Raw genomic sequence first — 12,600 nt, forward strand, 5'->3', positions numbered from 1 at the left:
TTTACTTCTCAGAGACATGGCAATGTCAGGCTCATAATCTGCGGTTTTCCTTCAAATATGAGATTGACTCGTGATTTGTCAGACTGTGCTGAGCTCGAACACATGGCTACTTTCAAAATGACTTGCGTATTTATAAGGAGGCTTGGTCTGGGAGTGGCCTAGGCGTGCCAAACCATGCACACATCTGCGCCGGATTTCAAGTTGATTGCGATGTAATCAAGAAATTTGCCTAGATTTGTGCGTGCAAACACTTTAATACATCTACATTTTTACTTGCGTACACAGTTTTCTGGATTTCATTGTACACCTATTTTTAGTAGGAGAGCCACGCAACTCACTTTTCATGAGGCCCTTGGTGATCTGTTGCTCCGTTGTGTTCTAACACTCTTCTCCCCCACTACTCTGATTGTGGAAAATAGCATAACTCAGAATATCCGCTGCTATCTGGGAGCTAAAGTTATGGACATTATTAAGGCTCTCGTCTGTTGGGTTTAATGAGACGACAAGAAGCCAATCAGAACAAACTAAAAAGGATTTTGAAGTCCTCTTCAGCATGTTGGAAGAGGTAAATGCTGTATATTATTATATTACGTAATAAAACTACTGTAGTTGTTCTAATACATATTGTATTGTTTTTCAAACAATAGTTGAAACCAATTGAGCTCATAAGTTAAGATAATAATGTTGCGAGCATGCAGCAGAAGAATAAGCAAGCTGAGTATTAGGACGAGTCATACACTCGCCACACTGAGAAAGGGAGTGGTCATTTTGTTCTGGTTTATTAACTTTGTAACTTTAACCTCCATTATATCTGTGTTGGTATTACCAGTGTACCAAAGACAGATATGTTTTGTGAGTGTTACCTGTGTGTATGCAATATTGGTGCCATCTGTAGCCTGCACTGTTAAGTTGTAGAAAGAGCGTTGTTCAGCATCTAGAGGCTTGGCAATGATGATGGTCCCCATAGCCTTCTCGACATCAAACACATTGTTTGTATTTCCACCTGGTCCACACGTGCAGATAGAGAGTGTCAGACTGGTTCAAGACTTTTAGTTCAAACACAAAATAGACAAAATTACAAATGGAGAGGTATTTATTATAGACCAGTGACGAGCTGTGGTAAGTCAGCAACCATTATTTTCAAAGATTGAGATGTTTATTTACTACTCTAACTTCATCTGATATACTTAAACTAACATGATGGCACATTTTTGTTCTTCATGTACTCTAATTGTCTACCAATTGTAATATTCTCTGTATAAAACATATATACACACATTCACATGCACATATACACTCATGCATACAACCACGCTTCATCAGACATATATTCATAAATACAAGTACCGTATTTTTCGGACTATAAGTCGCAGTTTTTTTCATAGTTTGGCCGGGGGTGCGACTTATACTCAGGAGCAACTTATGTGTGAAATTATTAACACATTACCGTAAAATATCAAATAATATTATTTAGCTCATTCACGTAAGAGACTAGACGTATAAGATTTCATTGGATTTACAGATTGTGACAGATTGTTTGGTAAACGTATAGCATGTTCTATATGTTATAGTTATTTGAATGACTCTTACCATAATATGTTACATTATACCAGGCATATTCTCAGTTGGTTATTTATGCGTCATATAACGTACACTTATTCAGCCTGTTGTTCACTATTCTTTATTTATTTTAAATTGCCTTTCAGATGTCTATTCTTGGTGTTGGGTTTTATCAAATATATTTCCCCCAAAAAATGCGACTTATACTCCAGGGCGACTTATATATGTTTTTTTCCTCCTTTATTATGCATTTTCGGCCGGTGCGATTTATACTCCGGAGCGACTTATACTCCGAAAAATACGGTATAGACAATCTTACTCATACAAATACACACCCACATCACCAAACACAGCACACTGCAGCTTAATCTACTTCACCATAACAATGTAAAAGGTTAATATAGTCCACTCCTCTTTCTCCCCCACTCCTCTTTATCTGCTTTCTTTTTAATTCAAGTATTCATTACATTTATGTATTGTTGCATCTGAAGCAATTGTAATGCTGATAAAAGAGATAATACTTGTTATTCATTATCAATATTGTTATTTCTATTGGCATGTTTATTGTTACATTTGTAGTGCAATAATGTTCATTGTCATTACTGTGTTAATACTATCTACTTGACTTATCAGCTTTTCTTTTTAATTTTTGGTATTATATATGTATATATCGTATTTGCTAATGGATTTCTGTTGTTGATGGGTTTTTTGTTGTTGTTGTTGTTGTTGTTGTCTCTCCCAGTCTTGTCCCCGCGATTTTCTCCCTCTGTCTTCTTCTTTTTTTGTTTTTACAAACCCCTCTTGCTTCGGCCCGGCTGTGCCAAACACTAAATATATCTATTTAATAAGGCCAAATACAAACAGGGCCACAAGAGAAATATCCCACACTTTTCTTTTCTAAAGTCAATCTGTAAAGCAGATATGGGCATCTACTTTTGGCTGGACAGGAAATATAAAAAAACCCAGATATTCTCCCAAGAAAGCCAAATGTTCACCCTCCTTTCTGAGCCTTGCTTATTTGCCTACTTTATCTTGGCTGCTATGATGCCTGACAGAAGCATCCATCTTGTGCAGAAGCAGGTTATATAGTGTGGTTGTTCGGATCAGTGATGGTCACTGGATCTTGTAGATTTTTGGAGATTGCTGTGGGATTTTTTTCAGATCAGTGTTACGCAATCCCCCTTTGTGTTGTGTTGCTTCTTATGTTCTTATGTTGTTCATCTTGTGCAAACTATGTAAAACCATAGACAAACCAGAAGGCCATGAGCTAGGCTGTGCCTTTTCTGTGCAATTTGTTTTCCCTGTAGTTGCTTTATCTGGCCACACTCACTAAAACTGCCCTTATAGTGAATTTAAGTGTGAATGGTTGTTTCGATGTGTCAGCCCTGTGGTTGACTTGTGAGCTTTCCGGGGTGTACCCTGCCTTCCACCTTAAAGTACCTGGGGTAGGCTCCCCTGTGACATTAAATAGTATTTGTTATATCAGAAATGGGAAATGATGCATTTGAAATCAAATAATAATGACAAACTTCATCCACAATGTAAGTTATTTGAGTGTACAGGTTCTGATGCAACAATTTACCCTGAGTTCAATATCTGCTTTACATTGTATCATCTGTTGACAATGAAGTTTATGAATTAAGTTCATGAAACCAACTTTGTATCTTGAAACTGCAAAACGGTTGAGGTACATTTGTACTAAAGTGTCACCACAGTATAAATTAGTAGATACCTTCTGTCCTTCATATTATATTCATATTGGTCACACACAATAAGACACATGCATATAAACTAAGCCACATGTGTCAAAATCACGGCCCGGGGGCCACATCTGGCCTGCCTCATTATTCTTTGTGGCCCGCGATTGCCTGGAAAGAATGTGCATCAAATTTGTTTAATCTTAATTGATTAATGTATCTAAATTTTGACAGAAAAAAGCATGAAGGCATGCAAATGCAGCTCTTAACTCAATATTATTTGATGCAACAAGCTACAGTAGGAAAGAGATTTATATGGCCCCATCCTGGGTGGATCTGGCATGAGAGGAAGAGATGGGGTTAATAATTTTGCAATGTAGTCTGCTGAAAATGAGGGAAAGCTCCACAATATACATCTACATAGCAACTGACGATGTGGTCAAAGTTGGAATGGCGACTAAAGTGGATAGTGCACTTTCGCAATTGGTCACGTTTCATGTGTCAGGTAAACCTAATAGTGCCATCCCAATCCCGTTCTTACTGTATTTCTTGCCTTTGTGTCATTCAAACCCTTTTTCTTATGAAAATTCTACACTAACTGAAATTAAGTTGTCACTTTGAATTTTGATTCCAAAGCAGGCTTTCAATTAGTTTGTTGGTAAACAACGATAATAATAAAGAAAATGGAAACTGTGTAATATTATCATGATGCGGCCCTCCAAGGGCTTTGTTGGGGGACGGCGTGGCGAAGTTGGGAGAGTGGCCGTGCCAGCAATCTGAGGGTTCTGGTTCAATCTCCACCTTCTACCATCCTAGTCAAGTCCGTTGTGTCCTTGAGCAAGACACTTCACCCTTGCTCCTGATGGGCCTGGTTAGCGCCGTGCATGGCAGCTCCCGCCATCAGTGTGTGAATGTGTGACTGTGTGTGTGTGAATGGGTGAATGTGGAAATAGTGTCAAAGCGCTTTGAGTTCCTTAAAAAGGTAGAAAAGCGCTATACAAGTACAACCCATTTACCATTTACCATTTGTTATCTGCGATGTGGCCCACGATGAAAATGAGTTTGGCGCCCTTGAACTGAGCCATGAATACTTCAGGCTGAGTGGTGTACTTCCTTCAGTCAACCACATGATTTGCAACCAAATGATATGAGCGTCTTAGTTATGCATTATAAAATTAACGGTAGAAAAAAAATTATTAAGAAAATGTATCTGTACATTGATCTGATTGCATATTCATTATTATTTATTTATATATATTTTTTTACATTGGAGGGAATGGGACACATATTGAAGATAACATATTGACAACAAGGAAATAAATTACATAACACGCAAAGACTTGGTACAGATTAAATTAGCGACAGTAAACCCTTAACAACACTACAATAATACCAGATTATGCCAAATTCAACAATATCAAGCCATACATTGATCATTACAAGCAAGCTTTTGCTTATTTTACTGTATATACAAATATGACCTCATATATTCAGCAATTCAGTTAAATTTTTTACTCCAAAATTGACATGCTTATCCTCAATATTTTGGTTTATTTGCCTTTATTTAATGTCCCAACCTTTTCTAACGTATTTATGCTGTGTTTATTCCTATTGTATTACTTTTTTTTAATTATTGCTACTAGCATTAATGTATCTGCTAATTCTGTGTCAACATGTTACTTTCAGTCATGTTTCTCAAATGAGTCATCTTCGCTATGTGAACAAAATAAAAATATTTTGCCTTAGATGGGCCAATACAAATTGTAATTACTCCAATATTTGTACAATCAGATTTGGACTTTATATGTATCGTATTTTTCGGGTTATAACCCGCTACTTTTTCCAATGCTTTGAGCCTTGTGTCTTATAAAACGGTGCGGCTAATTTATGGATATTTCTTTGCTAACAACCGTAATGTTTTGAATTCAACAAATAGTTTTCAAAACCTACAGAGACACTGAAAAGGTGTTCGCTCACTGCAGGTGCTGGAAGTTGAAAATCGACTTCCTGTTTTGTATTTGAAGTTGTTTCGTCAACTATTCATCTACAGAATTTCTGCTTGAAAGCATTCTCCAATCATACGGTAAGTTTATTTTGAGAGAGTTATACCAAGCAAATGGCACTGATTTGGTGGAATGGTCCATATGGTCAAAAAACAGCCTATTCCTTGTCAGCAGGCCGCACACCTCTACATTACGGACTCACACAAACAAGCAACTGACCAAGTGCAAAAATCTGAAGTGAAATGTGTTGCCGTCTAAACCAGCAAACAGGAAGATGTGACAAGCATCAAAGACAAGCACACTGGTGGACAATGATTATGGTGAAAAAACCCAAAACTAATAAAAAAAAAAATGAAAGGATACCAATTGCATAGTTGACAGCAAAAAGAGGAAGTGGAAGACAGATACCTTCTGAGGAACAGTTCCTGATGCAAGTGCTTTGTAGAATAATAAACATCCCAAGGAAAGACCTGGGACCTTCCAGTAATGAAGCATTGAGGAAAAAAGTAAGAGAAAAAAGTAAGAAATAAAGGCCAGAGGAAAGAGGACTGAATGGTGAAGTCATGAGGAGACAGAGAGAAGGCTAAATTAACACATTTATTTCCTCCAGTTGGACAGATTTATGAATTGGATAAATCACTTTTGAAGGAAGTATGGTTTCCTGAAAATAGTTAGCTATACTGACTCATACCATTCAAGACATACAAACCCATATCAGAAAATATGGGCACTATGATATAAATATGTAATATACAGTGAGACCTTAAAGGGAAACTGCACTTTTTTTGCCTATCGTTCACAATCATTATGCATTCTAACCCATAAATAAATGCAATAAAAAGTATGCTTACAATGCTATGGAAGCCACTCTATTCTGCCTATAAAGCCCTTAAAAAACATCAAAATACCTCCATTGAGGTTTTATATACATTATGAAAGTTTGTATGTAATGTAGTAACAGGCACATTTAAAATAACATTTAGTATTTTGCTCATTTTTAGCATACCCATACGCATTAATTTCAAAAACGCATCACGACATTCACTTTTTTATTCATCACTGATTACTGCTCACTGCAGACTTCATGACACATAACAACTTACTGCATCACTTATTGTACAAGCTCTGCTGTCGTTAGGATGCCGACTGCTAGGATGTTCATATATTCCTATTTAGATGAAGAATGACAAAAAAAAGGAGGGTGGAACCAAGCGTCTTTTCGTGTCAATCTCGCCATTTCCGGGTCTAAATTGGCTGTCAAAGTGTACCAACTTGTCAGAATACGTCCTCGTCCTTCTACGATCCATGTGAGAGGCATGATTTATGATTTAAGGTTTGAGGAGCAAAAAAACGAGGAAGCAGCTGATCAGTCAGTTATGTCAACATTGGCACCCAAGCTAGTGATCACAGTGCCGCTATAAATAGTTTGTCTGCTTTAGCGCTTATATTAACAATATCAATAATACTTGGTTAATATTCAAGTCACAAAAGATAAATGGAGTATTGTTGGCGCTTCTTGGATGGTTTTTCATTGAGTTTTATGGGAGGGATATAGGACCTCTCATTGGCTATGCTTTAAGCGGACTTTTATTTACTTTTATTTTCAAGTTATAATGTATAATAAAAAAAAGACATCCGTCAACATGTCTTTCATAATGATTGTGATTGATAGGCAAAATTCCAAAAAAGTGCAGTTCTCCTTTAACTAACGAGTACCCCAATTTACAAGTTTTTTAAGATACAAGATTTTTATCAACCTATTGTTATGCTTTACGTTGCTAGCATAAATTTGAGTTATGAGCCTCTACATTCCTAGTGGGCGTAGTGATTGTCAAAATCAGCCCTGTAACATCCACTCCTAAACATCCAGTCTGCCTATAGCGAGCATTAGCTTAGGCTAGAGATGGACATATCTTTGTATTCCAACCTCCATGTCTTTGTATTCCAACCTAGGAACAAGAGTAAGTGAGTTTGAAGGAGAGCACTGAGAAAAAGAAAGGACTGATATTCATTGAATGAATTGAAGAAATAATATCATGACCGACTTGGCGAGGCAGTTCGAGCGTAGCAATGCTATTTGGCAGACTCGGCACCATATTGAAGCATTAGCCAGCTTTTGTGCCAGCATGGACGATAAACTATTTAAACAGTGGACATTTATCCAGGCCCGGTTTTATGTCATTTGTCGCCCCAGGCAGTAGTGGACTTTGCATCCCCCTAGCGGACCTCCCCCTATACAATTTAAAATGTAAAGATAATACATTTGCAACACAACAATCACAACAAAAAATACAAGCTATTTAAATAACTCTTAATAACACTTCGTGATGGAGTGCAAGTTACGATTGGTTGCTAGAAACTACTATGCAAGCTGCATATTAATCATTTTGGGGTTTTTTTCTGCCACAGATCCCAACTTTTACTGTAATTGAGAGAAACTATGATCATTTTAATCAAGAGTAACCATTTTTAGGAGATTATTTTTTTCAGTTTGCACAGTTGGATCGAATGTAATGTATAGTGTAATTATTGTAGAGGCCGGAAGTGCTGGTGCGTAAAAATGAGCTCTTGACAGTGGTCACATAGGAACAAGACTCCTCTAGGCGAGGCTGTTGACAACAAAAACGTTTCTGCTTCGCTTGCACTACATGTTACAAGGCCCTTGGTTAAAATATTTTACCATTCGGAGGGCTTTAATACTCACAGTATTTGCGATGAAACGTCTCACTCTCCACTACAGCTCTGCATCCTACAGTAGCAATGCTGCTGCTGACTGCTGTTGTTGTGTTGTGTTATGTCACTTGGAAAAAGTTGGACAGTTGACACTTTAGGTAGTTTTGACAAAACTGTTTTCTTCTCGCCTTCTTCTCTTCAGCACTTTATTTTGATATGAAACCCTCAAAACCGTTCCAATAAGTGTTTCAATACATCTTCCGCAATCAAGTCTGCACATGCGCAGAAACATGGAATAGTTAACAGCGTGAAAAGGAACGGGGAGCTGTCGAAACAATCATGATTGATTGAGAATTATACTGTATTTTTATTTGAGCCCACAAATTAAAAATAAAAATAGATACAAAAAGAGAAAATAAATAAATACAGGTTTTTAATATAATGCATCTTTATACATCGTATTTAAGAGACGTTTGCGGGCCCAGGTAAATGCCTGAGTTTGCCTAATGGTAAGTTTGCCCTTGACTATAGTCTTTTTAAATATCTACTCACCTGATCGAAATACTGAGCTTTCGAAGTACTGAGCTATTATTGTCATTTTCCTAAAAATAAACTTCCCTAAAAGTTGTGCAGAGTATGTTTCATTTTACATTCATTTGAATTTAGGAGATTGTTAATTTTATTTATTTTTTTAATTTGTACATTCTGCAATTTGGCACCCAGATTGCGCCTTAGGCAGCTGCCCGTGTCGCTGTCTGTGAAAATATGGAGAAGCAGCTTGTAGGAGACTGCAGAAGTGTGCTCGCTCACTCCAGTATCAATGAGCAGCATTCGGAGCGGAACTTCTCATGCGAGCTCCATGCACCATAACAGAGTAGTAAGTGTGAACTGCCTTGGTAGCTAAGGAGACAAATATTCAATAACCAACATGAAACCAACTTTACCACGGACTGCGACCGCTCACCTAAGCAAATGCTGAACATGATTATAATACTTAATACTGTTTTCATACATGTCTTATCTAAAAATGTGTTTTTCTTTTTAAAAAACGTGTTCTTGGGGTCGCATAGGTGCGATGGTTGTATTCTCACGATTCCGAAGAACAAGCAGGAAATGGCAGGAGCAGCGTGCAGGTAAGAATCAATTTTAATTCCACCAGGCGAGGCACAAATACAAAAAACTAAGACGCTAGAATAGCGTGAAGTGAAAAATCTAAAACAGTCGCCCAGGACGAACAACAAGAAAGTCTTTGGCAGGACAAAAAACTACTAAGCGTGACAAAAACAAGAAAACACAAATTGTCGCATATAGCGAGCATTTCTCCAGCAACTAAGGCTGGGTGAGAGAGGAATATAAAAAGAGGAGAGATTACCTAAGGAGACAGGAGGGACTGCTAATCATAAACTGAAGACAGGTGTGTCCATTTAGTGTCTAAGGCAACAAGAAAAGTAAACAAAGAGAAAACGCGCTGGAACAGAACTATACTCAAACATAGGAGAACCACAACAAACATAATATGGGACATGACCTCTCAGGTCATGACACGTTACATGTTAAAACTGTGCTGTTTTTGGGGGTACCAAGCACAGATAGATAAATAGATTTAGATTATTTTTAAAGGGCGACTGTGATTTGAGATATGAGTCTCACGGAACCATTTGAGCCATTTGAGCCTGTTAATTGAGCTACTACTGCTTATAGTTTTTCAGGGCTAATCTTCATGTCCTTTTTTTCAGTGTCATTTTTTTGCAATTTCAACTTTTTGTTTTAAAAATAACACATGCATTTTTGTTCCACTTTGAACTTAATGTTTTGGCATGGAGGGTGAGTGTTAATACTCCCTTAAATATGATCATTATTTTTAATAATTACTAAATAGACTTGATAGCCAAATTGTAACAGATTTACACTTCAAATGCCAATAGTTGACATTGTCTGGTGTCTCAACACTACCAATAACTAAATCAACGTTTTAAGGATGAAATACTTATTTCACTTAATCTAACACTTATTGTGTGTCGAAACTATGGTCGCTGTCTTTCGTAACATATTACCTAAGCTCTACTTCTGGAGTGATCTGGCACATATAGTTGTTACTCCATTGTGTTGAGAGAATGGGATTGAAACATTCACTAAAGTAGCATAATAGCTGTTTTGGGAGGGTTACACACTCAAAAAATGCCGACAGATGCAAGAGTAAAAGGTTTTGACAAAAACATTTATGTGACCATAACAACTACTGAGAAATTTTGGGCTTAGCCTTGTCAAGTTAAAAGATGTTCTCAAACCATCAGCACTACTTCAATAATACTCATATTACTTAATCATTTAGACCCTGTTTGGAGAGAATCCTAAATAAATTCAAACTTTTGCACATAATTCATGTTTTTAATAATTACTGACAGTATGTTGTATCATTCCACCCTGTAAAAAAGAAAATTACAAGCTCTAAATTAGTGTAATATTGACATTAATGCACATGATGTATGTGTAAATGCACACTAATCCAACCACAAGTGTGCATTTTACTGGTATCACACTGGAATCAGTGCCATCCAAAATAAAATAAAATAAAAACATTGTTAGTGCAATACTCAATTATATATGCCCAATTATATATGAATCGTATTTCATAAGTTTAATTATGTGTTAAGATTATTTATTAAAGTTTGTTATCACCTGTTGGCTAAATTCAATATGTCTGTTCTATCAAGTATACAGTGCACATGTGTAGTAGAATTCACCATGCTGTCATGAGCAGATCTAATATTGAGAAAGCAGTGCATTGATAATGCAATGATTTAGTCATCCAAATAAGCCATGCATAGAGCACTAACTTGGTGACAGAGGACTAGTTGTTTTTTTTACCTGTGATGTCAAACCATAAGGGGCCTGAGTTCCGCTGCATGGAGACTACACCAACAATCTCTGCCACTTGGTCATTTTCCATAACAGTAAAATTGTAGAAAGGCTCATCAAACAATGGTGCCATTGCTGTCGGAGAAGGACGATGGATCCACTCAAAATGGAGGCGAGCCGTAGAGGACTTCTGAGGACGACCATTGTCTGTTGCCTTGATCTAAAGAAAGAAATCAAAAATGAGCAGTCAGTCAGGAGTTGGACAAAACCTTTACAACTACAAAAAGGTAGTTGTAACCTTTACAACTACAAAAGTCTTGAAGAATGTCTTACTAGAGGAGTGTGAATCTACAAAGGGATGATCAACTATATTTTCTTCCATGTTCCCTTCCTGTCCGTACCGTTAATCTTTCTACAGAATAAACACATTTTATTATGTGAAGAATATGCAATATGCTGCACATCCGCTTTGACAATACTAGTCACCAATTTGTTATATTACATATGCTATGTACCGTATGTCTGTTTTTTGGGCGTACCAATACAACTTTTTCATTTCCGATACAATACCGAGAGTGGAGCCTTGAGCATTGGCTGATACTTTTATTATTTTGTAGAGTGGAGTGTTAGAAAATGCTTGGTCAAATGAAATTGCTCAAACAAAACAATGCAAGTATGATAAAAAATAACCTATTTTTAGGGGTGTACATCTCTACCTTAAATGGCAATCCAATATGAATCTCGATACATGGGTTACGATACAATTCACTAACAATACTTTTTAAAACGTAACAATTCAATACGATTTTATGCAATATGAGTCGATGCAGATGGAAGATTTGCATGGTGAAAAGAAGATTAAACATATCATGTCAGAACAATGTCATGTGTTCATTTTCCAAATAGACACATACAAAACAGGCAGTTCTTGTATTAATATTGTGGATCATTAAAGTTTGTCTAAGTCTAAGCAAATAGTAGAACTATTAACATCAATGCATTACGATCCATAAACTTGAATAAAAGAAAATGCAAATTATGATTAGAACTGTAAATTAATTTTATTTCAATTTATTGATTCTTAGTTGAGTTGTATTTTTCTTTGTTCTACATTGTTAATTGTTAGACTATCAAACCTAATCAAAAGACTGAAAGGTTTAGATATTCACGAACAAACTAAATCTATTGACTGGCTCATTAACATGAACGATAGGGCTGTTTTTATTTGAAGTGTGACAGTGATGAAACATTGACATCTCAACCAAGGCAGAAACAGTGGCAGCTGTGCACAGAGTCAGTGTTGGTCTCCTATCTGCTCTGACTGGAATAGACTTTATTGTCATTGCACTTAAAAGTACAAGAAAATATGTTTTCAGTAGAAACTGTCTAAGAGCTGACATTCAGTAGACAGGGTCAACAGCACCGCTTGTACATTAAGAACATTACAGTGATACGCGCTTTCATGTATCCAAACATCCCAATAAACATTTTAGATGTGTCGCTATGGAGAAAAAAAGTCACTAAGAAGAAATGGAAAGTACTAGCAAGAAAGTCGCCAAGTTGACAACACTGTGCTGAAGTGTGTAAAAAATAAAGACACAAAGACCCCCCTTAGATTGCTTCTGATTGGTTTAAAATGCGTGGTGACTTCTGTGGTTGGCTAGATTTAGGCACAAGAATTTATGGATTGGTCTGTGATTGGTTCTTTCGGTAAGTCAATCAGAATTACTTGCACTATGAGGAAATTTGTTTATTATTATGAAAAAAATAAATATAGAGTAAGTAGTGAATGGGGAAATATAAGCATG

The 12,600-nt window shown here is 36.7% G+C and overlaps 1 protein-coding gene across 6 annotated transcripts in view; it reads right to left on the minus strand.

Moving 5' to 3' along the window:
- The window catches only part of fat3a (FAT atypical cadherin 3a), a 311,463-nt gene that overhangs the window by 113,556 nt on the left and 185,307 nt on the right, over positions 1-12,600 (minus strand). For 4 of the 6 annotated variants that reach the window (XM_061925527.1, XM_061925525.1, XM_061925524.1 and 1 more), the window contains exons 6-8: positions 10,802-11,012; positions 5,669-5,737; positions 864-1,003 (exon numbers count right to left, since the gene is read on the minus strand). In XM_061925527.1, coding sequence (XP_061781511.1) covers positions 864-1,003; positions 5,669-5,737; positions 10,802-11,012 — 420 coding nt within the window. The remainder of the gene's footprint in view (positions 1-863; positions 1,004-5,668; positions 5,738-10,801; positions 11,013-12,600) is intronic. The other 2 variants (XM_061925528.1, XM_061925526.1) reach the window with 1 other exon arrangement.

This window comes from Nerophis lumbriciformis, linkage group LG30, assembly GCF_033978685.3.
Source record: "Nerophis lumbriciformis linkage group LG30, RoL_Nlum_v2.1, whole genome shotgun sequence".
Lineage (NCBI taxonomy): Eukaryota > Metazoa > Chordata > Actinopteri > Syngnathiformes > Syngnathidae > Nerophis > Nerophis lumbriciformis.